At 33.7% G+C, this 22,436-nt stretch overlaps 2 protein-coding genes across 3 annotated transcripts; both read right to left on the reverse strand.

Annotated features, from left to right (window-relative positions):
* Positions 1-100: 100 nt before the first annotated feature.
* Positions 101-5,906, reverse strand: LOC25502326 (disease resistance protein RUN1). Its single transcript, XM_039829001.1, is given in 6 exon segments — positions 101-203; positions 290-1,926; positions 2,060-2,434; positions 2,554-3,742; positions 4,228-4,749; positions 5,752-5,906. Coding segments are annotated over 5 exon segments (3,738 nt in total). The 5' UTR covers positions 4,710-4,749; positions 5,752-5,906; the 3' UTR covers positions 101-148.
* A 9,431-nt stretch (positions 5,907-15,337) lies between these two features.
* On the reverse strand, positions 15,338-21,681 carry LOC11446925 (disease resistance protein RPV1). Of its 2 annotated transcripts, none has more exons than XM_039828669.1 (6): positions 21,529-21,681; positions 19,405-19,657; positions 17,998-19,096; positions 17,605-17,889; positions 15,826-17,468; positions 15,338-15,657 (listed from the first exon to the last, which is right to left on the reverse strand). In XM_039828669.1, the coding sequence occupies exons 2-6, from the start codon at positions 19,608-19,610 to the stop codon at positions 15,603-15,605; spliced, it is 3,288 nt and encodes a 1,095-aa protein (XP_039684603.1). In that variant the 5' UTR covers positions 19,611-19,657; positions 21,529-21,681; the 3' UTR covers positions 15,338-15,602. The 2 variants fall into 2 exon arrangements, with proteins under 2 accessions (XP_039684603.1, XP_039684602.1); XM_039828668.1 differs by having other exon boundaries at positions 19,405-19,929.
* Positions 21,682-22,436: the final 755 nt, after the last annotated feature.

Consider the following 22,436-nt stretch of genomic DNA (forward strand, 5'->3'; position numbering starts at 1 on the left):
TTCGTGTTTTGTTAAAAAATTCTAATATTTTTGAAGAAAGATTTTTATAATATTTTAAACTCTCCTGCAAAATTTCATCCGAAATTACGAACGATACACATAAGTTCAATTATTGACTGCATGTCTTTACATAAGCTGCAACAGAATTTTATAACATGAGGTCTCCGCCAAATCCAATATGCAAGAGTTCTTCAAGTACACTCCTGTTCAAATTTTCAAACATAATTTTAACTTAGTGATTTCAGTGTATAGTATATTAATATCAAGCAATTTTCCCTAAGAATATTACCTTAAGTCTTTTGTTTCTACTGCTTCCAGATTGGGAGTTCCATAGACACTTTGCTGAAAATTCATTGCTGGTGGAACTGTTTCTTCTTGCTCATCAGATTCAGAACCCTCCACTGTGTGAGTTTCCTTACTTGTCTCAGATTCACATCCTTCTTCTTCCTCGACAACTTGACCTTCTGAGGAATATATCCATCGAAAACCACACTCTTTTATCGCTGCTTCCATGTTATCTTGAGTACGAGCGAAGAATTTAAATGTAAGCTTTGAATTGTGAATGGCACTCATGTCATTGGCTTTTATTTCTTTGACAGCTTCCATTATTTGCTTGCAACATTGTGCATCGTACCATAAAAACAAATGATCCGAAAATATGTGTAATGGAGTATGAGGATTAAGCAAAACGCTTTCATCTACAAAGAAACTTCTTATACTTATACATTCACCGCAAGTGGTTTCTAAGTAGCACTCACATCCAAAACTTCCATGGTATCCAATGCGATATGATTGAACTTGAGAAAGAACCAAGTAGAAAATGAAACCCAAATTATCACTGGGGGGAAGTTCAATAGACACCAAAGTTTGTGTAGAATGGTAATGGAACCAGTCTCCATTTTTAAAATTTCCAGCTGGTAACATGTAGCAAATCTTACCTTTTATTAAAGTGTCCCAATTATAAGAGTAATTGTAACCATCATCATCATTATTATCTGAAGCTGCTTCTTCCTTGTTTTCTAATACATCTGCTGGGAGTAGTGGTTTTGTTCCGAGTTCAATTCTTACAATGGCATCATTCAAAATGGAAACAAATGAATGTTGATTCAATTTTATGCAGTTAGGGAGGAGAAAAGTACGCGTATTTTGGTGTATTTTGGTTTGTTCATTTGTTCAATTCAACACATTCTGAAGAGATTCACAGTTCCAAACACGGAACGACTGAATGGATTGTGGAAGAGAAGGTATAGATTGAAGCATTTCACAGTTAGCAACTTCAAAAAACATGAGTCTTGGAAGACAATTAATGCTTTCAGGTAAGCTTATGATAGGACAGGCAAATAGTCCTAAATTCTCCAATGATGATAGCAAGGAGATGCTGTCTGGGATTTCAGATAAATTGTGACAATAACTGAAACATAAACCTCTAACATACCTGAAACAAGGGCTAGGGAGTAATTTATGCAAGGTGGTCAAAGTATCTTTGTCATTCATCTTTGAGTCAGAAAGTGTGATATCGTATGAAAAGTTTTCAGGAAGATCCACAAGACTCTCACAAATGGGAAAAGTAAATACATCAAGATTTCTGATGAGCAAAGTTGATGATGTCAGCCCAGTTGTCGTTGTGGAAGGATCGTTAGTGTTTTGGGGCATTGATATGAACTCTTGGAGATTGTAACATTCACCTGCATAAAGTCTCTGGAAAGATTGTGAACGAGTGCTGCTGTAGAGGCTCTTAAGTGACTTACATCCACTCACATTTAGGTCTTCAAGCTTTGGGAGATTGAAAATAGATGGGTCAACATGACATATGCTTTCACAATTTTCAAGTTTTATATGCTTAAGATTTGGGGCATTGGAAAAATTTGGACACTCTAACAAGCGTGCAGACTTACTAAGGTCAATTCTCTCTAAACTCGGAAAATTCTGTAACAATATATATTGGAAGAACAAGTTAGTTTATGATTTTCCTATTCTTGAAAATATTCAATATTTATTGAAATAGAATTAGCTTTTCTCTTATCAAAAGATAAACAAGAACATAACAGATACATCATACCTGTGCTCCATTCCAAAGTTTTTCCAGGTTGCTATAGGGAAGGTAAAGTTCAACAAGATTCGATGGAGAAAAATTTGATGGTAGAGAATTTAATGGATATGCACTCCATCCAAAACTTCGCAAGTTGTTAGGAAAAAAATCAACGCCCTCCAGAAGATGCACAGAATTAAATCCCATAACATCTTGATGGTGGTCGTTGAAAGCAAGCATTTTTAGGTTTGGCATCTTTGTGAATGCGTTAGAGTTCAAATTTATGCAGGTAGTTTGATCCATATCTAAGCATATGCTTTCAACTGCAGTAGTCCCCTGATAAATGAAAATTAGAATCATATATATATATATATGAGTTTTGCTGTAAGACACCCATGAAGGTGTCTTTTAGCAATCCACACCTCAAGGTGTGATTATCAACTTTTTAGTTATAACCTGCTAAAAGACACCTTGATAAAAATTATTTGGTGTCTTTTAGCAATTGCCTATAGGATAACTTGCTAAAACACACCTTCATAAAAGGTGTCTTCTAGCAAAACCCTATATATATACATGTTTTTTGCAATGCAAGTCAAGGTATATATCATTATTACATTATTGTCTGTCAGCACATCACAAATTTCGTCAGCATTCCACAACCTACTGCGTTGTCTAGGGTTTTTGATAGATTCTTCACGAACAATTTCCCTACCCATTTGTTTTATCAAGTCATGCATCTTTATGAAATTTTCTGAAGTAATTGTTACAAGAGCCTTGTCTAATAGGTTTCTTATCCCAATATCTGCAAAAAAACCACATGCATTTAATATTTTTGTTACACTGCTGCTGCTTCCAAATCCTTTGAAAAAACATGCAACGTCTAGAAATATATTTTTCTCTGTATCATCTAATTCATCATAGCTTAACCTCAACACCTTTTGAATTTCAGCATTGGGAATTTCCTTCAGTTTGTTTAAAGCACTATTCCATTCTTTTTTACTTTTTGTACGAAGAAATGAACCCAGAACTTTCAAAGCCAAAGGGTTGCCTTTTGTATAAGAAACTACATTGTTTGATATCTCTTCATATCCCTCATTGGGAAGGATTTTTTTGAAAGCATTCAAACTGAACAACCTGATGGAGTTTTGAGAGTTCATTTCCTTAACTTGATGAATTTCGTCAATTCCTCCTCCTGTCAACACATGCTTATCTCTGGTTGTCACAATGACTCTGCTACCAACTCCAAGGCAATCATGCCCTGCTCCAATCAAATTATCTAGAAGTTCTAAAGTACGAACATCATCTAGTACAATGAAAGCTTTCATGCGTTTGAGTCTTTTCATAACCATAGATGATATTACTTTAGGAGTCTCAATATGAAGATCTTCCCCTAGTAACTTAGAAAGAAGTCTGTTGTATGTGTAACTGAGCCCATGTCTCTTTGATTCTTCTGTGACATTTTCTAGGAAGCAACTACCTTCATACATGGAAGATACCTTCTGAAATATGGCAGCAGCAAGGGTTGTCTTTCCAATGCCTCCCATGCCCCAAATTCCAATAGTTCTAACTTCTCTTGAATCAACTTTTAATAATGATTCAATGCTTGAATAGTTTTCATCTGGTATGAACAAACATCTAAGTTCATTTCTATACTTTTGATTCAATATTTGTAAAACAGCTTTGATGATGTCTTCAATCAAGACAGATTCAGTCCTAAACAAAGAAATATATTTGTATCCATTTTATAACCAAAGAAAGAAATAGCAAATATAATAATAAACAATGATCATCCCCATATTGTAAGAAACAAATCATTTAAAAATGTAATATATTTCTATGATCATAACTACTTATAATTGGATGTGATTTGTTAAAAGTGTAAAGTTTAAAAGTAACAAATTATCAAAACTAAACTCACGAAAAACACCACATCTCCTTCCATAAAAAATTCAACCTGTATCTTAGATATTTTTTGTTATGCTAATCATATAAATCTTTTCTATCAGTTTCTCTTTAAGCAATAAACATAAAAGTTTCATTTTCATTTTTATCCTTTTCTCTTTATCTAAACTAGCGTGCGGACTTTATATCCGTTTTTCTCGATAAAAGTTGCAAATTTTATTTGTCGCGAGTATATGTGGAAACTTCAATTCATCATTCATCATTAGAATTTGCAAAAGTAGAAGCAAAGAAAATACCTATATGTACTTGAATCGAAGCCAGATAAATTAGCTACTTCAAAGAGAGCATTCTTCCACTTTTGAATCTTATCTTTGCCTTGTTTCTTTTGTTTCGCCAACGCCGTGTGGTAACTCCCTGTCTGCTTTCGGACATGTGAAGGTTCTATACGGTAGAACACAGGAATAACAACAACGTTGTCTTTGTCATATTTCTTGCACTACATTATTTCAACGAGTTCATTCAAACACCATGTTGAAGATGCATAGTTTTCTGAGAACACAACCAAAAATAAAGCGGATGCTTTAATTGCTTTTTCAAGTTCTTCCCAAACCTCTTTTCCTTTTTCGATCCTATAGTCTATGTAGGTTTCGATGTGGTTTCTACACAAAGCCGCATGAAGAAAGCTTGTAAAATTGGCGCGAGTGTCTTCCCCTCTAAAACTGATAAAAACATCGTGTTTTTTGAGAGGAGAAGATGAAGAAGAAGAAGCCATAGCCATCTTTGAATGTTTATGCTTTGGTTGTGGAAGATACACACTCCTACAATAACATTGTCTTGAACTTTTATATAATGCATTTATGAAATTGGTAACAACACGCATTCTTTTTCAAGTTAATGTTGAACAGCTTTTTCCTTTTCTTATTTTTTTTTTTTATCAATAAACTCAATTTGATTTCTCAATTTGCTCGTGGCATAATGTAGTCACCGGTAAAGATGATATCAAATTTGTCTATGATATTCTATCCGTCTCTTTTGTTCCCACAAAACCGGTTTGAAAAGTGAGGAGTGTCTCCCCTTTATGAAGTCTTCTAAAGAGTCTTATCTATCGGATGTGAGATTAAATCCACCCCCTCAAAGCCATCACAATGAAGGTGTTGGAAGCTGCAATGAAGGCAAACTAAAGGCCGCAATTAAGGCGACTAGGGACGAACCGCAATAAAGGCGGAATTTCCAACAAAAACCTATATTGTTAAAATATTGTATCTTACTATCAACTCAAAGATTAGCCTTATATCGGGTTCAAATGACTTGAGTATTAGAATACCTTAGAATGTTTATTAGAGATCAAATACCCCGGTTACAATAAAGAGGTGAGTTATTGGAACACAAATATTGACAACAAAGTTGACACCCGAAATTGGTCACCGTGTTTATACCGTAAACAATTTTTTTTTGTCAATTTTTTTTTTCTTTCAAAAACAATATAACTTTTTAAATATGGAAGAGTATTTTTGTAACATAAATATAAAAAAAATTGTGTCATAAACGAATTTGACTATTTCATTAAACACAAAGTTGTTAACAACAAACATTTTTTAAAATTTTATTAGTAATATACATTTTTATGGTTCATGAAGTAGTCAAATTGGTTAATGACACAATTTTGTATGGTTGAAACAAAAATTAACTAAAATCTTCGTAATCATTAATCGATATCGGTAATCACGACCGCATGCAAGCCAGAAACAAACAAAAATCAAAAGCGGTTTTAAGCTAAACAATTGGTGGAAGGAAAAAACTATACGACTGAGAAGAAGTACCTGATATGAATCTGCAGAAATGGTTTAGAAGATGATCTTGAAGAGATATTCAGACACAGCTTTTGGGAGCAAAGTAGTTCATAAGGTGATCTTGAAATGAGGTTGACTTCTGCTTGATATTTTCAAAAGCGTGTTTCATCCGAAGGAAATAGTGGCATTTATACTATTGTGTATCATACACAAATTAGTTTTTCACCATTGATATATTATTATTAAATAATTGAATGCCCAAGATTGAAGAATGAGTATTTGTTTAATGAGTTTGATATTTGTAAGACTTAAATTATTTTTCATCTTTATGTTTTAAAATGTTGCAATTTTGACGCCCTTTAAAAAAAAAGGTCTTGCAAACTATTGTCCTGAGGTAACCAAAATTAGTAGCTTTACATTAGAAATAAGTTGACTTGACCACATTTTATTATTTTCCAACACAAAAATTCTATTTTTGTTCCTTTATACAATGCCCCAAGGGCAATGATTAGCATTTCCCTTAAAAAAAAAAAAAAAGGATATTTTTACCTCAACTTTAGCCCGTTTTGCAAAACGCTGATTTTGATCAACTTAAAGCCTAGGTGGCATGTCACTTAAATAATTTGGCAGACAACTGTGTAATTTTCAATTTAACATAAAAAAGAAGAACCACACGTGTATTTGGTGAATTAAAAAAAGGGTTAATAGTGTTTTTCACCCCTATAATATAGGTCATTTTTGGTTTTCGACCCTGTAAAATTTTCGATTTGATTTGCATCCTTGTAAAACTTTTTTTTTCTTCAGAAAACACCCTTCCCCCATCCAACTAAGCAAATTCGCTTATCTGGTGCTGATTTGGCTTTTTTTTTCATTTTTTATTATTTTTAATTGCCACGTCTAAAAAAAATATTTCTACATCAGATTTTATTTTTAAAAAATTTGAAAATAAATTTAAAAAAATCATAAAAATATTAAATTTTTTCCCAAAAATTTAAAAAATCAAAATAATTTTTAAAAAATTCAGAAAATATTAAGATTTTTTCCGAAATATAAAAAAACAAAAAAATCGAAAAAAAAACTATTAAGATTTTTTTCGATTAAAAAGTTTTTAAAAAATTTTGAAATTTAATTTTCAAAATTAAAAAAAAAGTTCAGATTTTTTAAAAAAATTCTGGAAAAAAATTTAATTTTTAAAAATCTGGATACAAATTTAGAGGGTTTTAAAAAAGTCGTGGAAATTCCATTTTTCCTAGAATTGAACTTTTCCTTAGAGGAGGTAGAAATCATAAATCTTATATTTGTGGAATGAAATAATTTTTTTCCCAATATTAAAATTGTGGAATAAAATTTTCGAATAAAAAATCTGAATTTTTTCTATATATATATATATAGTTTTTTTTGCTAAGTAGGGAGAAAGACAGACATCAGGAGGCCACACGGATATCCCCACTAGGTTGGCACCTCGGGAAGCCTCCGTCCTATGCCCGTCTAACTCTAAAATTTTATTAAAAAAGGGGGAAAAAATATACAAGGAGAGGGGGGGCTAGGCCAAAACCCTCAAAGAAAAAACAAAAGAAAACATAAAAAAAACGACTACTAAAATCTATAATTGGGCAAGCCAATTCTGTCTTGAAAGAAATCCATATGTAACTCCGTTGGAAGCCTGTCTAACCAAACAAAATCATTCATTGGCGGTTTGGAGCAAGTCCCCTAGAACGGGTGCTATAAGGCGGCTTCCCATCAAGAAGTTCTTTACACATTATTTGTTGTTGCTTCTTTGTCAAAGCCATTATTGTAGGATCCTCAGCCGCTTTTTTATCATATTCCTTGATACGATGCCAAAGGTCCAGGTCTTGTTGAAGTCTTGGAGGGACTCGTTGGACAGGAACAACACCATGGGGGGCGTTTCCTTTCAAATTAACATCAGTTTCTACAATTGGTGAAGAGGTAGCCATTGCGGAGCCGGCAGTGTCTGTAGGAACCGTGACTGGATGTTCTGAGGTCTGATCTGCCATTTGAAGATGTTTCTTGACTTGTTGCTTTTGTTTCTTTGATAAAACCGGAATAAATTGGCAGGCTGCATTTTCTTTATCATAGGCACGGATATGCTGCTATAAATCCAAGCTATCCTGAATTTTGGGATTAATTTGAGCTTCCTCCATAGTAACCGAGTTTCTTTCACAATCCTGAAGCGAAACATTGGATGCATTAAATGCCTGGGGATCTTCTTGGTCTAGTCTCTCCATCTCAGCTATCAATTCTGTCTCTACCGGAATTGAATGGACAAGAGGAAATTGAGAGTTTGCCTGCACGCCATCTTGGTCTACCTCTTGATGCACCGGTGAGTCCTCCCTAGTGGAAGCGGAGGAAGCCGATTCATCAGAGAAAATTTGCACATCATCATGCTCAGAAGATGTAAGTGTTTTCGTCGCCTCCGTGATTCGGGGAACCAACTGCTCCTCCCGAATTACGGGAATAGACTGCTCCACATCATCAAAATGCACGCCATCGTGCGCTACTAGTGGATCCATTTCAAACACCGTACTCGTCGAGAGAGAACCTGGAACAATGTCGTCTGTATCATTTTGTAATTCAAAAGAAAAAGATGTGGTTTGAGTGGCATGTTGCTTCAGACCCTTAGGGTCTTGTGCCGGAGCTGAAGTGGTTGGAACCATGTTTGTAACAGCGGGGGGGGGGGGGGGGGGGGGGGGGTGCATCAAAGGCCCTGGATGATCCGGTTCCCGATGGGTTGTCTTTCGAAGGTTTCCAAACAGGTTTTGTTGTCGGTATCTGTTCTTTTCCCTTATCGCTTCTTCCCTTCTCACCCGTAACTTTAGAAATAGACTCATCCTATCTAGGGTACAACCAACGACACTGGGAAACATCATGGCCAATGCTTTTACAGTGCTTACAAAAATCAGGCAGTCCTCGTACTCTATTGCCAACGGAAACGCAAAGCCTTCACGTTCTACCATTACCTCATAAAAAATATCTTTCGAGAGATCCATGTCAACCAGGATGCAAGCATAATGGCCATAAAGTGCATTAAGCTTATTAGTATGAAGATACAATTTTCATCGGTAAGAAGTTATGAATTAACATAAAATCTTATTTATCGAAACGTGTGTTTAGTACTATTAAACCTTCCAATCAAAGACACAATACGGACACACAGATACCAATGATAATTTAGGAAAATAGAGGTGATTGAATGTAATTATATGTATCCGTGTCGGACAATAGACACGCCTTTAAAATAAAGTGTGTATAGGTTATGGATCAATCTTGTGATTCCTGCATCAATTTTAAATTGTGATTCATATTATTATGAAGAGCGGATACTCCAAAATGGGAGACTTGTCCATGTCGGATACATGCTGTATCTTGAATTTCAAAAATATCTTGTATGTATGTCGTATTCAGGGGTGGGAATGAGCCGGGCCGAGCCAAACTTGAACCATTCCTTGTCCTCAAGGAATTTACTTGTAATATTGACAATCGACAGTAAAATAACAATTACCTGATCAAGCGATAGTATCCAAAAGTTCAACACCTTACTAGCTAAAGATGAGCTAGTTTGACTTGTTAGCAACCACCAATTCACAACTCCACGCAACAATATGAAAGGGTTCACACACAATCGACATGCAATCTACATATTACCATACGCTTGAAAAGTTTCTAAACGTCAATCAAAATCAATGTCAATGCACACTTTGAGGTCTTAAAGGGTTATAACGGGGCTTAGGTGAAGGTGGAATAATATTTGGATAAGTAGGCTACACAAAATTTGAGTTAGGCATTCCTACGGAAGTTAAGCACAAAATTCAATTCATCATTCATTCACCTTTTGGAACAAAAATTCTTGCAAGGATACTAGAGATTTTATCTAACAATTGGGACAATCGAGTATGAAGTTACTCGGGTTTTTAATGTTTTGTCCCTTTTTCATTCTATTCTCTGTTTTTTTTTCTTTTCAAATACACCATTTTGGCATATTGTTTTCATGAGAATGTTTTTTTTTTTTTTTTTTTTGTTCTCCAGTATCCCCACCCCAAACTTAATTGGTTGCAAATTCCAATAGCAACCCCAAACTTAATATTTAGCAACATTCTACAATGCCTAACTCAGAAAAACAATAAGGGATAAATCCTAAAAGTCTCTAAGCTTGTAATGTAGTTTGTCACCGAACAAAAAGATCAAAACCTACCAGCTCAATTTGGCTAAAGAAAGGATAAAATTTCAAAACAATCAGGGTAGGCTTCAAAAGGCTCACAGGACCAAGCACTTTTGCCTCAGTGTGTATATGACAAAGATCAATCGACAGCAGAGAAAAATTGCAAGTTCTAGAAATGTAAATGCATGGAACACTCTTTAGAAGTAAATTGGAAAAGAAAATTTGGCCATGAACCTTACAGTTTAGATTTCTGGGAGTTGTTACTACCTATCTTTCACTGCCGTACACTTCGCCTTTGAAACACAAGTCACTCCTCCTTTTGAACTTTTTGGAATACCGCTTGAACAAACATTTGTTACTACACTGGAAAAAGTCAACAAACAAGCAAATTCATCAATAATAAACAAGTGCAAGAACAATTACATAACAGGGGGATACAACTGAGTTATTCAACACACTGACAATTGTCTGACTCAACAATAGGAATAAAATACTGAAAATAAAAACATAATAAAAATGATGGGTTGCCTCCCACCAAGCGCTTTCTTTTACGTCATTGAGCTTGACGCTTCGACCACTGTTAGGGTGGCAAATATGATAGAAAGAAGATATCATCCTTCTTCTTCCTCTTGTTTGGTAGGAATTCCATGAATTTGGCATAAAGAATCAGATATTCCCATGCACTCACTGTTGATCTTTTGGAATTTAAGCTCTCCCACCTTAGAGAAGGACGTGCATCCATTTGCACACGAGTTATTTCTTCAACCTCTGTTGGTTCAGATTTCGGACCAATATCAACACTCCTCACTTTAGGATTTTCTTCTAGCACAACCTTGTGACATTCTGTCTCCATCTTAACCAACTTCCTTTGAGACTCATGTGCCTTCTCAACAAGATCACCACACTGAACATCAAACTTCTCAAATGAAACTTGATTTGACACCAAGAATTCATCTAAAATATTTTGAAGTTGAGTATTGTAATCTATGTTGATCACCTCTTTCTTCTCTTCACAATTACTACCTGGTTGATCTACCTCATAACGACCACATCTCTCATTTAATCTCGAGATTTTATTGTCCAAATATCCTATCTTCATAGATAGCATAGATTTTTCATACTTCAACATATCAATCTCTTTTGTGTCATGGAGGTATAACCTGTCTATCATAGCTGCAAAACTTGGATAAACTTTTTAGTAGCACAGTACAATGAGAAGAAAAAGAATAGCATCAATCATATTTTTTTTTAATTTTTATATATAACAAAAATATAAATGACAGAAATCCTAAATAAAAACAAAATTTTCAAATTGAAATGACTCAACAGTCCCCGGCAGCGGCGCCAAAAACCTGATAGATTTTTTAGCAAGTGTACTAAATACTATCGAAGTAGTAAAAATATCGTTCCCACGAGGACTGTGTTAATCTCAATTTAGCAATAAGGTTAATATCTAGGATGTGTAAATTTCTTTTAGTTGCCTGAGGCAGTAGTTTTGGTTTGCATAAAATTAAATAAACAGAAAATAAAGATAGAGTAAGAAAATATAGATTTGGTTAGAAAATATGAAGAGAGATGAGATCAGGTCTTTTGAATCATCTATGTTCCCCTAATTGGTATACTGCACCTATTCTTATAAATGATTTTCTAGTTCCACGATAGTTAACAAAATAGTCCTAATCAATCCCTTGAGTTAGGACCCTCTTCTCAAACTACAGCCCCTAATTCCTTAGGTGGTCTAATAATCTTTGAAGGTTTTAAGAACGTTAACCTAATATCACTAACAAACGATTATCCATTCCTAGACTAACCCTGTTTATTAGAACAATTCAATTCTGTCTAAGTAGAAAGCTATGGTCAGTAGTCATTCATTCTCACTAAATCATATTTATATTTGATCAGGATATAAAAAGCATTAAGAACAATTGAATTGAATAAAAACTAGATTGTCATTCACAATAAATAGAGTTTCACAGCAACATGTTTCAATTAGGGTTACAAAGAATCATCTCAGACATAATCAAAGGAAATTAGTTAGACATGATTAAAATAATAAAACATACTAAAGAAAATAAACCGATAGAGTTCCGTCGTTGCCTCCGGCCTTGCTCCCGGTTACTTTTCAATCGCTACTGTTCTTTCTTATTCTTTTTCATGTGCTTGTATTTCTTTTTCTCCCTGGTAGCTTGAAAGAGCGGCTCCTTTTCTTTTTCCAAACGTGAATTCTCTTGTACCAAAAACCGGTCCCTCTGTGTTATGCAGCTTGCTTTCTTTATATAAGTGTGTAACCTAATTCCTTTCTTTCTTCACGATCATGTCATATGACATGGGCCCATGCATAAGTCATCCTTTTTATATTCACACCACCTATCAATTACAACTTCTTGTTTTATGTGGCTCTCTTTTATCAATCATATTTTCTCTTGCTTTTATTTCTTTCCTTGTGCCACATGTTCCTAAAATCGTGTCATGAAATAGTCATCGTGACACGTTTTAACCAATGTCGAATGAACTTCATTATGTGCTCCAAATCGTAACATGTTTTCAACAATCGTGACCCACCCCCCCCTCCCCCCCCCCCCCCCCCATAAAATGTATTTTATAGAGGCTAATACATGCGTATTATATAATGTAGTATATATAATTACACATATATATGGGCCGGCCTGATAGGTCTAGTAGGCTTTTCTATAAGCATTAGCATAGCCTATTTAAATTAATGAACTTTTTAAAAAGGTTGAGCCTTACCTATTTAATAAACGAGCTAAGCCGAGCCGGACTTTAAGTAGGCCGGGTCATAGACCCCTGACGAACGACCTGGCCTATTCCCACCCCTAGTCGTATTGCACCTGTACTACATATATGGGTTTTGAGCTAGGCTGGATATAGGAGTTTGACGAAAATGGATTCCCTGCAGTTGGGATGGGATATCCATGCATTTACACAGTCACTGTTGGATTCAAATCAAACAGTTCACAAAACATTATTATTTTTTTCAATCCAAAATGCCGAACTTGAAATTCTGATCGTCTTATCTTGATCTGACAATCACAGATGTGCTGATTGTGTGAATTCAAGATATCTTGACTGCATGGAATCTTGATCTGAGTTTGACAACCTTGTATTATTTACTAGTTTACTTTAAACTTCGCAGATTGTCATCTTAGAAAAGTCAATTTGAACTTTAGGCTTTAGTGCTTCCAGCACAGTCTAAGTGAATTTGTTAATTTTCTTAGTTCAAAGTTAAAAATTTCTCTGAAAAAAGTGTATATAAACTAAAATTGTCATGAGGTTGTGTGTGGAGACTGTATTTTTCTCATTTTCTTTGTCGGAACTGCAGAATGCCTACGGAACACTGCATGGAGGCGCTGTTGGTTCCTTGGTTGAAGTTCTGTCAACTGCTTGTGCAAGAAATGTGAGTTCTTGGGGAAATTAGCATTTCTTAACTCTCTGGCACTCCAATAAATGTGAGTTCTTGTTTTCACCGGTGATTCTTTCCTATGATATCCATGGCAGTATTCTCTTGTGCTTGTTTTCAAGTTTGCAACAGTTTCACTGTATGTCAATATGAAGCTTCTAGTCGTAGCTTCGTAATGGCCACACGTTCAAAGTCCAATTGACAGCGGTTCCATACATATTATTGTTACGTATAGTTAGTATGATGTAACGAAGATTTATCATATATGTTATAAAAAAATTACTTTGTACGTTTTGAAGTATTAGTTGCTTCATATATGTTAGATAAAAAGCACAGAATTCAACCCGTTAGAGTTTAGAATGGTTTATTATGCTGCCTGAGGAAATGCAATGATTTATCCTCAGTTGCATTTCAAAACAGCAGAGAAAAACCGAGATTATAAAGCTAGCAACTACTTCAGTTGCTTAGCATTTCCTCTGAAAATCGCTTTGTAATTTGGTTTAGTGTGTGATTATGATCGATTTTTTCTATAGGATGGATGAAGCCATAAAGGACTGTAACTGGTGAGTTATATTTTCTGGTTCTTTGGTTTCTTTGAAAGGACTTGAAAAATCAACTAACAAGTACAGGTTCTGCAGGGAAGATTTTGATCCTTGAGGGAAAATGCGTTTTATGTCTGAGACTTGGAATGTAATTGATAGTTGATAGTTGATGACCATAATTTGGCTGATTCTTATCATATAAATACATGTATAGTATTATTCTCCTCTATATGCTCATTACCATGGCCATTGTGATTTGTGATGATAAATTTTCATGTAACGATGCTGATGTTGTTAAAAATAGAATATCATTTTTAATTTATCCAAAGTTTATGACTTATGGATTCATTTAGTTTGTAGTAGAAATATTGTATTTGCAGTTGATATTCAATGATTAGCTTATCCTCTCATATAGCATTGTTTGTGATGATAATATTTTTTTATGTTGCAAATAAAAAGGGTGCTTTGATATTTTTGATAGTATGTATTATGCAAACAAATTTGTTCCCTGATTTAGTGAGGAACAAAGATTTATGCTTTTGTCTAATCCTTTGCTATCTGGGTTATTTAGACTCATGATCAGTTTATAAATTAAAATAAGACAAGAGAAGTTGTGTAGTTCAATTCCATGATTTTTAAAAAAATCCAACGCATCCGAAAAAAACATATTAATATATTTTATAAAAAAAATTGTGGTGATACACAATGTTGCTCCTCTGACTCCAACAAACCAACCTTATTTTTTCCTCCAGGTTCTCTCTTACATTTTCTTCATCGAGGGGTGATTTTGAGTCAATTTTTGACCTGAAATCACCCATCTTTATCTTTTTCTCTATTTCAATCAAACTAAGTGTTTCTCACGTGGTTCTAGTTTTTTCTTCATGATTTCATCAGTGTGCGGCAAAGTTCATTGTCCTGTGCTTGTTTGATTTTTCGTTTTGTTGTGTTCATTTGATTTCTATTGAAAGATTGGCTATTCAATCAATGATTTAGATGTCACCGTTTTGGATTCGGAGACATGTGTATTTTGGACATTTTAATTTCATTATATTATTTGTAGGCATTTTGCTGTTAACTTGAATAATGTGAATTTGTTTGCAGATTAATCATTTACGTTTTTAGCGATGTTCAATTTTTATGTTTTTTGCGGTTATAAATTCATATTTTTGAAGAATTTTTTTATAATATTTTAAACTCTCCTGCAAAATTTCATCCGAATTTAGGAACGATACACATGAGTTCACTTAAAAACAAAGACCAAAAGTGATGCTTCAAAAATCTTGTGACTTAAAAGTTTGTCAAGACATAGACGTTTCCTAGTGATGTGAACAACACCAGTTACAATCCAAAGCTTGCATTTACATTCTTTATTGATGAAATTTTATACAATGAAGTTGTGATAAAAGAGTGTGGGTTTCGTTAGATATGTCTAACCATACAAATGTTTATGTATAAATTATTTCTATAACAGAAGATAAATTAAAGTCAAAGTATTTTCACATAAGCCTTTAAATGTTTTTATAAAATTTTCTTTTCATGAGCTATTATAGAGAGCTTAAGAACATAAGCTGAAACCAACTTAAAGAGATGACATAAGCTCCTAACGAGCCTAACAATTGCTTATAATATTATAAAAAGAAAAACTGACTAGAGATTGAACCGGTGAGACATCTAAGTCATGATTCAACTAGTTCAATCGGTTCAATTATTGTCTGCATGACTTTACATAAGCTGCAACAGAATTTTATGACATGAGTTCTCCGCCAAATCCAATATGCAAGAGTTCTTCAAGCACACCCCTGTTCAAATTTTCAAACATAATTTCAACTTAGTGATTTCAATGTATAGTACATTATTAATGTGTTATTGTAATTCAATGTTTAGTATTTGAAAAAATTGAATAAATGAAAAGCAATTAATATCCACTATCTCTTTTATTAACAAGCAATTTTTTTTAAGAAGATTACCTTAAGTCTTTTGTTTCTACTGCTTCCAGATTGGGAGTTCCATAGACACTTTGCTGAAAATTCATTGCTGCTGGAACTGTTTCTTCTTGCTCATCAGATTCAGAACCGTCCACTGTGTGAGTTTCCTTATTTGTCTCAGATTCACATCCTTCTTCCTCGACAACTTGACCTTCTGAGGAATATATCCATCGAAAACCACACTCTTTTATCGCTGTTTCCATATTTTTTTCAGTACGAGCCAAGAATTTAAATGTAAGCTTTGAATTGTGAATGGCACTCATGGCATTGGCTTTTATTTCTTTGATAGCTTCCATTACTTGCTCGCAACATTGTGTGTCGTACCATAAAAACAAATGATCCGACATCATGTTAAATGAAGTACGAGAATGAGCCAACACTCTTTCATCTACAAAGAAACTCTTTATACTAATACATTCACCGGAAGTGGTTTCTAAGTAGCATTCACATCCAAAACTTCCACCATCTTCAATGCGATATGGTTGAGCTTGATAAAGAACCAAGTAGAAAATGATACCCAAATTATCACTACGGGGAAGATCAATAGTCACACAATTTTGTGTAGAATGGTAAGGGGACCAGTCTCCAATTTTAAAATTACCAGCTGGTAACATGTAGAAAATCTTACCTTCTATTAAATTGTCATAAATATATCTATCATCAACATCATCAACATCATCATTATCATCATCTGAAGATGCTTCTTCATTGTTTTCTAATACATCTTCGGGTAGTATTGGTTTTGCTCCAAGTTCAATCCTTACAATGGCATCTTTCAAAACGGAAACAAATGAATGTTGATCCAATTCTAGGCAGTTAGGGAGGAGAACAGTACACTTATTTTGGTGTTTTTTGGTTTGTTCATTTGTTGAATTCAACACATTCTGAAGAGATTCACAGTCCCAAACATAGAACCACTGAATTGATTGTGGAAGAGAAGGTATAGATTGAAGCATTTCACAGTAACCAACTTCAAGAAACTTGAGTCTTGGAAGACAATTAATGCTTTCAGGTAAGCTTATGACAGGACAGGCAAATAGTCTTAAAAACTCCAATGATGATAGCAAGGAGATGCTGTCTGGGATTTCAGATAAATTGTGACACGCATTGAAAATTAAACGTCTAACATACCTAAAGCAAGGGCTAGGGAGTACTTTATGCAAGGTGGTTAAAGTGTGTTGCTTATTCATCTTTGGGTGAGAAAGTACGATATAGTTTGCAAAGTTTTCAGGAAGATCCAGAAGACTCTCAGAGATGTGAACAGAAAATACTACTTCAAAATTTCTGATGTGCAAAGTTGATGATGTCAACCCAGTTGTGGTTGTGGAAGGATCATTAGTGTTTTGGGGCATTGATATGAACTCTTGGAGATTGTAACATTTATATGCAAAAAGTCTCTTGAAAGATTGTGAACGAGTGCTGTTGTAGAGGCTCTTAAGTGACTTACATCCACTCACATCTAACTCTTCAAGATTTGGGAGATTGAAAATAGATGGGTCAACATGAGACATGCTTTCACATTTTTCAAGATTTATATGCTTAAGATTTGGGGCATTTGAAAAATTTGGACACTCTATTAAGCGTGTAGACTTACCAAGGTCAATTCTCTCTAAACTCGGCAAATTCTGTAACAATATATAATGGAATTGAACAAGTTAGTATATGATTTTTCCTAATATTGGAAATATTCAATATTTATTGAAATAGATTTCGCATTTCTTTTATTAATAGATAAACAAGAACATAACAAACACATCATACCTGTGCTCCGTTCCAAAGTTTTTCCAAGTTGCTATATGGAAGGCTAAGTTCAACAAGATTCCAAGGAGAAAAATTTGATGGTAGAGAATTTAATGGATATGCACTCCATCCAAAACTTCTCAAGTTGTTAGGCAAAAAATCAAGCCCCCCTGGAAGATGCACATAATTATGGCCTTCGAAAGCAAGTAATCTTAGGTTTGGCATCTTTGTGAATGCATTAGAGCTCAAATTTATGCAGATGGTTTGATCCATATATAAGCATATGCTTTCAACTGCACTGGTCCCCTGGTAAATGAAAATTAGAATCAATGTTAGTACTTCGTGGTAAGTTGCAGTTTTATATATATAAATACATGTTTTTTGGAATGCAATCAAGGTATATATCATTCTTACATTATTGTTTGTCAACACATCACAAATTTCACCAGCATTCCACAATCTACTGCGTTCTCCAGGGTTTTTGATAGATTCTTCACGAACAATTTCCCTACCCATTTCTTGTATCAAATCATGCATCTGTATGTGATTGTTTGAAGTAATAGTTACAAGAGCCTTGTCAAAAAGGTTTCTTATCCCAATATCTGCAAAGAAACCACAGGCATTTAATATTTTTGTTACACTGCTGCTGCTTCCACATCCTTTGAAAAAACATGCAATGTCTAGAAATATATTTTTCTCTGTATCATCTAATTCATCATAGCTTAATCTCAACACCTTTTGAATTTCAGCATTGGGAATTTCCTTCAGTTTATTTATAGCACTATCCCATTCTCTTTTACTTTTTGTACGAAGAAATGAACCCAGAACTTTCAAAGCCAAAGGGTTTCCTTTTGCATAAGAAACTACATTGTTTGATATCTGCTCATATCCTTCATTGGGAAGGATTTTTTTGAAGGCATTCAAGCTGAACAACCTCATGGAGTTTTGAGAGTTCATTTCCTTAACTTGATGAATTTCGTCAATTCCTCCTCCTGTTAACACATGCTTATCTCTGGTTGTCACAATGACTCTGCTACCAGCTCCAAGGCAATCGTGCCCTACTCCAATCAAATTTTCTAGAAGTTCTAAAGTACGAACATCATCTAGTACAATGAAAGCTTTCATGCGTTTGAGTCTTTTCATAACAATAGATGATATTACTTTGGTAGTGTCAATACCATGATCTTCCCCTAGTAACTTAGAAAAAAGTCTGTTGTATGTGTAACTGAGCCCATGTCTCTTTGATTCTTCTGTGACATTTTCTAGGAAGCAACTACCTTCATATATGGAAGATACCTTCTGAAATATGGTAGCAGCAAGGGTTGTCTTTCCTATACCTCCCATGCCCCAAATTCCAATAGTTCTAACTTCGCTTGAATCATTTTTTAATAATGATTCAATGCTTGAATAGTTTTCATCTGGTATGAACAAACATCTAAGTTCATTGGTATACTTTTGATTCAGATTTTGGGAAACTACTTTGATGATGTCTTCAATCAAGTCATTTTCAGTCCTACAATATAAGAATACTGATAAATGTTAGTATATAAAAGGAGACTATAAATTAGTTAATAATTAGACGATACAATATAATTCAAGAAAATTTGTATCCATTTTATAACCAAAGAAAGAAATACCAAATAGAATACTAAAAAATGATCATCCCCATTTTCTAAGAAACAAATCATTCAGTGTAGTAGAATTTATAGTATCGTCTATATATAATACCATAATTTTTATCAGATTTTTTTATAGAAAAACTTAGTGGTGGTAATTATCCCTAAGCATTAGAATTTGCAAAAGTAAAAGCAAAGAAAATACCTATATGTACTTGAATCGAAGCCAGATAAATTAGCTACTTCAAAGAGAGCATTCTTCCACCTTTGAATCATATCTTTGCCTTGTTTCTTTTGTTTCGCCAACGCCGTTTGGTAACTTCCTGTATGCTTTCGGACGTGTGAAGGTTCTATACGGTAGAACACAGGAATAACAACAACGTTGTCTTCGTCATTTTTTTTGCACTTCATTATTTCAACGAGTTCATTCAAACACCATGTTGAAGATGCATAGTTTTCTGAGAACACAACCAAAAATAAAGCGGATGCTTTAATTGCTTTTTCAAGTTCTTCCCAAACCTCTTCTCCTTTTTTGATCCTATAGTCTATGTAGGTTTCGATGTGGTTTTTACACAAAGCCGCATGAAGAAAGCTTGTAAAATTGGCGCGAGTGTCTTCCCCTCTAAAACTGATAAAAACATCGTGTTTTTTGTGAGGAGAAGATGATGAAGAAGAAGCCATAGCCTTCTTTGAATGTTTATGCTTTGGTTGTGGAAGATACACACTCCTCCTACAATAACATTGTCTTGAACTTTTATATAATTAATGCATAACAACACGCATTCTTTTTCAAGTTAATGTTAAATTTGTCTTGAACTTTTATATAATGCATTTATGATATTGGTAACAACACACATTCTTTTTCAAGTTAATGTTGAATAGCTTTTTCCTTTTCTTATTTTTTATTTTTTTATGAATAAACTCAACTGAATAGCTTTTTCCTTTTCTTATTTTTTATTATTTTTTTATGAATAAACTCGATTTGATTTCTCAAAATTTGCTCGCGTCTCTTTTGTTATTCTATTGAAAACTGTTGAAATTAGGGTTTAACATAACCCCATAAAACCGACTTGTAAGGTGAGGAGTGCCTCCACTTTATAAATTCTTCTCAAAAGTCTATCTATCTAATGTGGGACTAAATTCATCCCCTCAAAGTCAACACAATGAAGGTGTTGAAAGCTGCAACAAAGGCAAACTAAAGGCCGCAATTAAGGCGACTAGGGGCGGGCCACATTAAAGGTAGAATTTCCAACAAAAACCTATATTGTTAACGCTGTCTTCTTGTTAATTCCTCTATCCGTCTCACAATTATTGTTTCTTTAGCATTTTTTTCTTTTTCACAAAATAATTGTCACTTTACAATACCAATGCAATATTTATTATTTTTTTCCACTATTATACTTTTGTTTATTGAATTTCATCAAACTTAACTACTCCACTAACTACAATTAATAAGGGTGTTTTAGTAAATGCTACTAATTTTACCATTGAAATCAACACAATTAATCATTTTTTTAATAATTGTTCACAAACCTTAAACGACTAATATTGTGAGACGGAAGTAGTAGAAGATACTCCCTCCGTCCCAAATTGTATGATGTTTTGGCCATTTCACAAGTATTAAGAAATGTAATTAATATTGTGTGGGGAAGAGAAATTATGAGTTGTTTTACAAAATTATCCTTAATCAATGGTATGGAAAAGATAAATGAAATAATTGAAAGAAGATGAAGTAATTAATAGTTAAGAATATAATAGGAAAAGTAACATTAATATTTCATTGGTATTGTAAAGCGACATATAATTTAGGACAATTTTTTTTTTCCAAAGCGATGTACAATTTGGAACGGAGGGAGTATAAAGTAGTGAACTTCTTGGTAAAAGGCATATTCCCTCGATATGCAAATCAAATTGCATAAAAGGCAAAGTAATCTACCGAGCATTAATTATGATATGGAAAAGTAATCTACTCAGAAATATTCTGTAATGGTTTTCTCCCAAAATGTTTGAATTTTTTATTCGCATTTAAAATCAAAATTATTGGCAGTACCAAAATCATTATATTTTCGCTAAAATGACAATAGCTTTCATTACCATTCAATTACAATGTATTATCCAAATCATTAGCTAGATGAAGATGAAGATTGAAAAATTACAATGTTTAAATACACGGTACATTGAATATTTTGTATTCTAATAATCTAGATGAAGATGCACAAAGAAAAACCTTGTATTTTCCAAATCATTTCATTTTATTTTTTCAGGGGGATTATCCAAATCTTTAAAAAGGCAATGAAAAAATGACAAATTAATTAAGACAAAAACGAACCTCAATTACTTGAAATGGAATAGATAAAGTCCTTGCTTTGTGGCACCACGAACCCAACAATACTTTAGCTTAAGGCTACAGAATTCTTCAAAGTATTGAATAGTATTTGCTTTGAAAGCAGAAAGGTTTTTTTTTTTTTTTAAAGATTGAAAGCAATATTAGCACATTGATATTTGCAGCACAAGTTCAGTATATATATATAACCACTGTTATTTGCGTTGACTTTATACCAAATAGGCAAGTACATTATTTAATCCCTATGCTTTATAATAGTGGTTGTTGGCCAGCTTACCATTTCCTAAAATTGAGCTCTAGTGGGTCTCTTTTTATTGTCAACTACACATTTTGTGACAATACTTTTTTTTTTTTTTTTTTTTTTTAAGTATTTTAGTGACTAGAACTCACACATATTAAATGTGGAGAAGTGGGGTGTTCGGAGTTCGAACTTCGGCCCCTGTATATAATATGTAATATCCCTACCAACCGAACTAAGCTTACGGAGATATGACCAGACATTTTAGAAACATGGAAAAGTGAAGAATCTTTTATCCACAATTTGGTTATTTTATCCTTCTCAATCTCCACTTCCATTAGTCAACTCCAAGCTTTAATCATTGGATTACATACAAGTGGTTTAAATAAACATTTACTTGACTTTTTATTTGTTATTATATTTTAGGACATTCCTTGAGCTTGTAAGAAATGGACCATTGCCAAGTTTTTATCAGAAGTATTGTTTAAGGATCTCAAGTTGCTATTATTGTTTTTTACTAGTTGCTATTATTTAAAACCTAAAGTATTTTTAAACCTAAAATATTTTTATTCTTTTACACTAGACCACTAAAGTATTTTTATATCATTGTTTTTTAAACCTAAAGTATTTTTATTCTTTTACACTAGACCACTAA

Source organism: Medicago truncatula, chromosome 8, assembly GCF_003473485.1.
Source record: "Medicago truncatula cultivar Jemalong A17 chromosome 8, MtrunA17r5.0-ANR, whole genome shotgun sequence".
Classification (NCBI taxonomy): domain Eukaryota; kingdom Viridiplantae; phylum Streptophyta; class Magnoliopsida; order Fabales; family Fabaceae; genus Medicago; species Medicago truncatula.

Excerpts from the sequence above, each read along its gene's own strand:
- LOC11446925 (XM_039828668.1), bottom strand. The coding sequence starts at position 19,880 with ATGGCTTCTTCTTCATCATCTTCTCCTCACAAAAAACACGATGTTTTT. Across the intron at positions 19,097-19,404 it reads TTCGATTCAAGTACATATAG|GACTGAAAATGACTTGATTG; the intron begins GTATTTTCTTTG and ends CTTATATTGTAG. Across the intron at positions 15,658-15,825 it reads GTAGAAACAAAAGACTTAAG|GGGTGTGCTTGAAGAACTCT; the intron begins GTAATCTTCTTA and ends AAATTTGAACAG.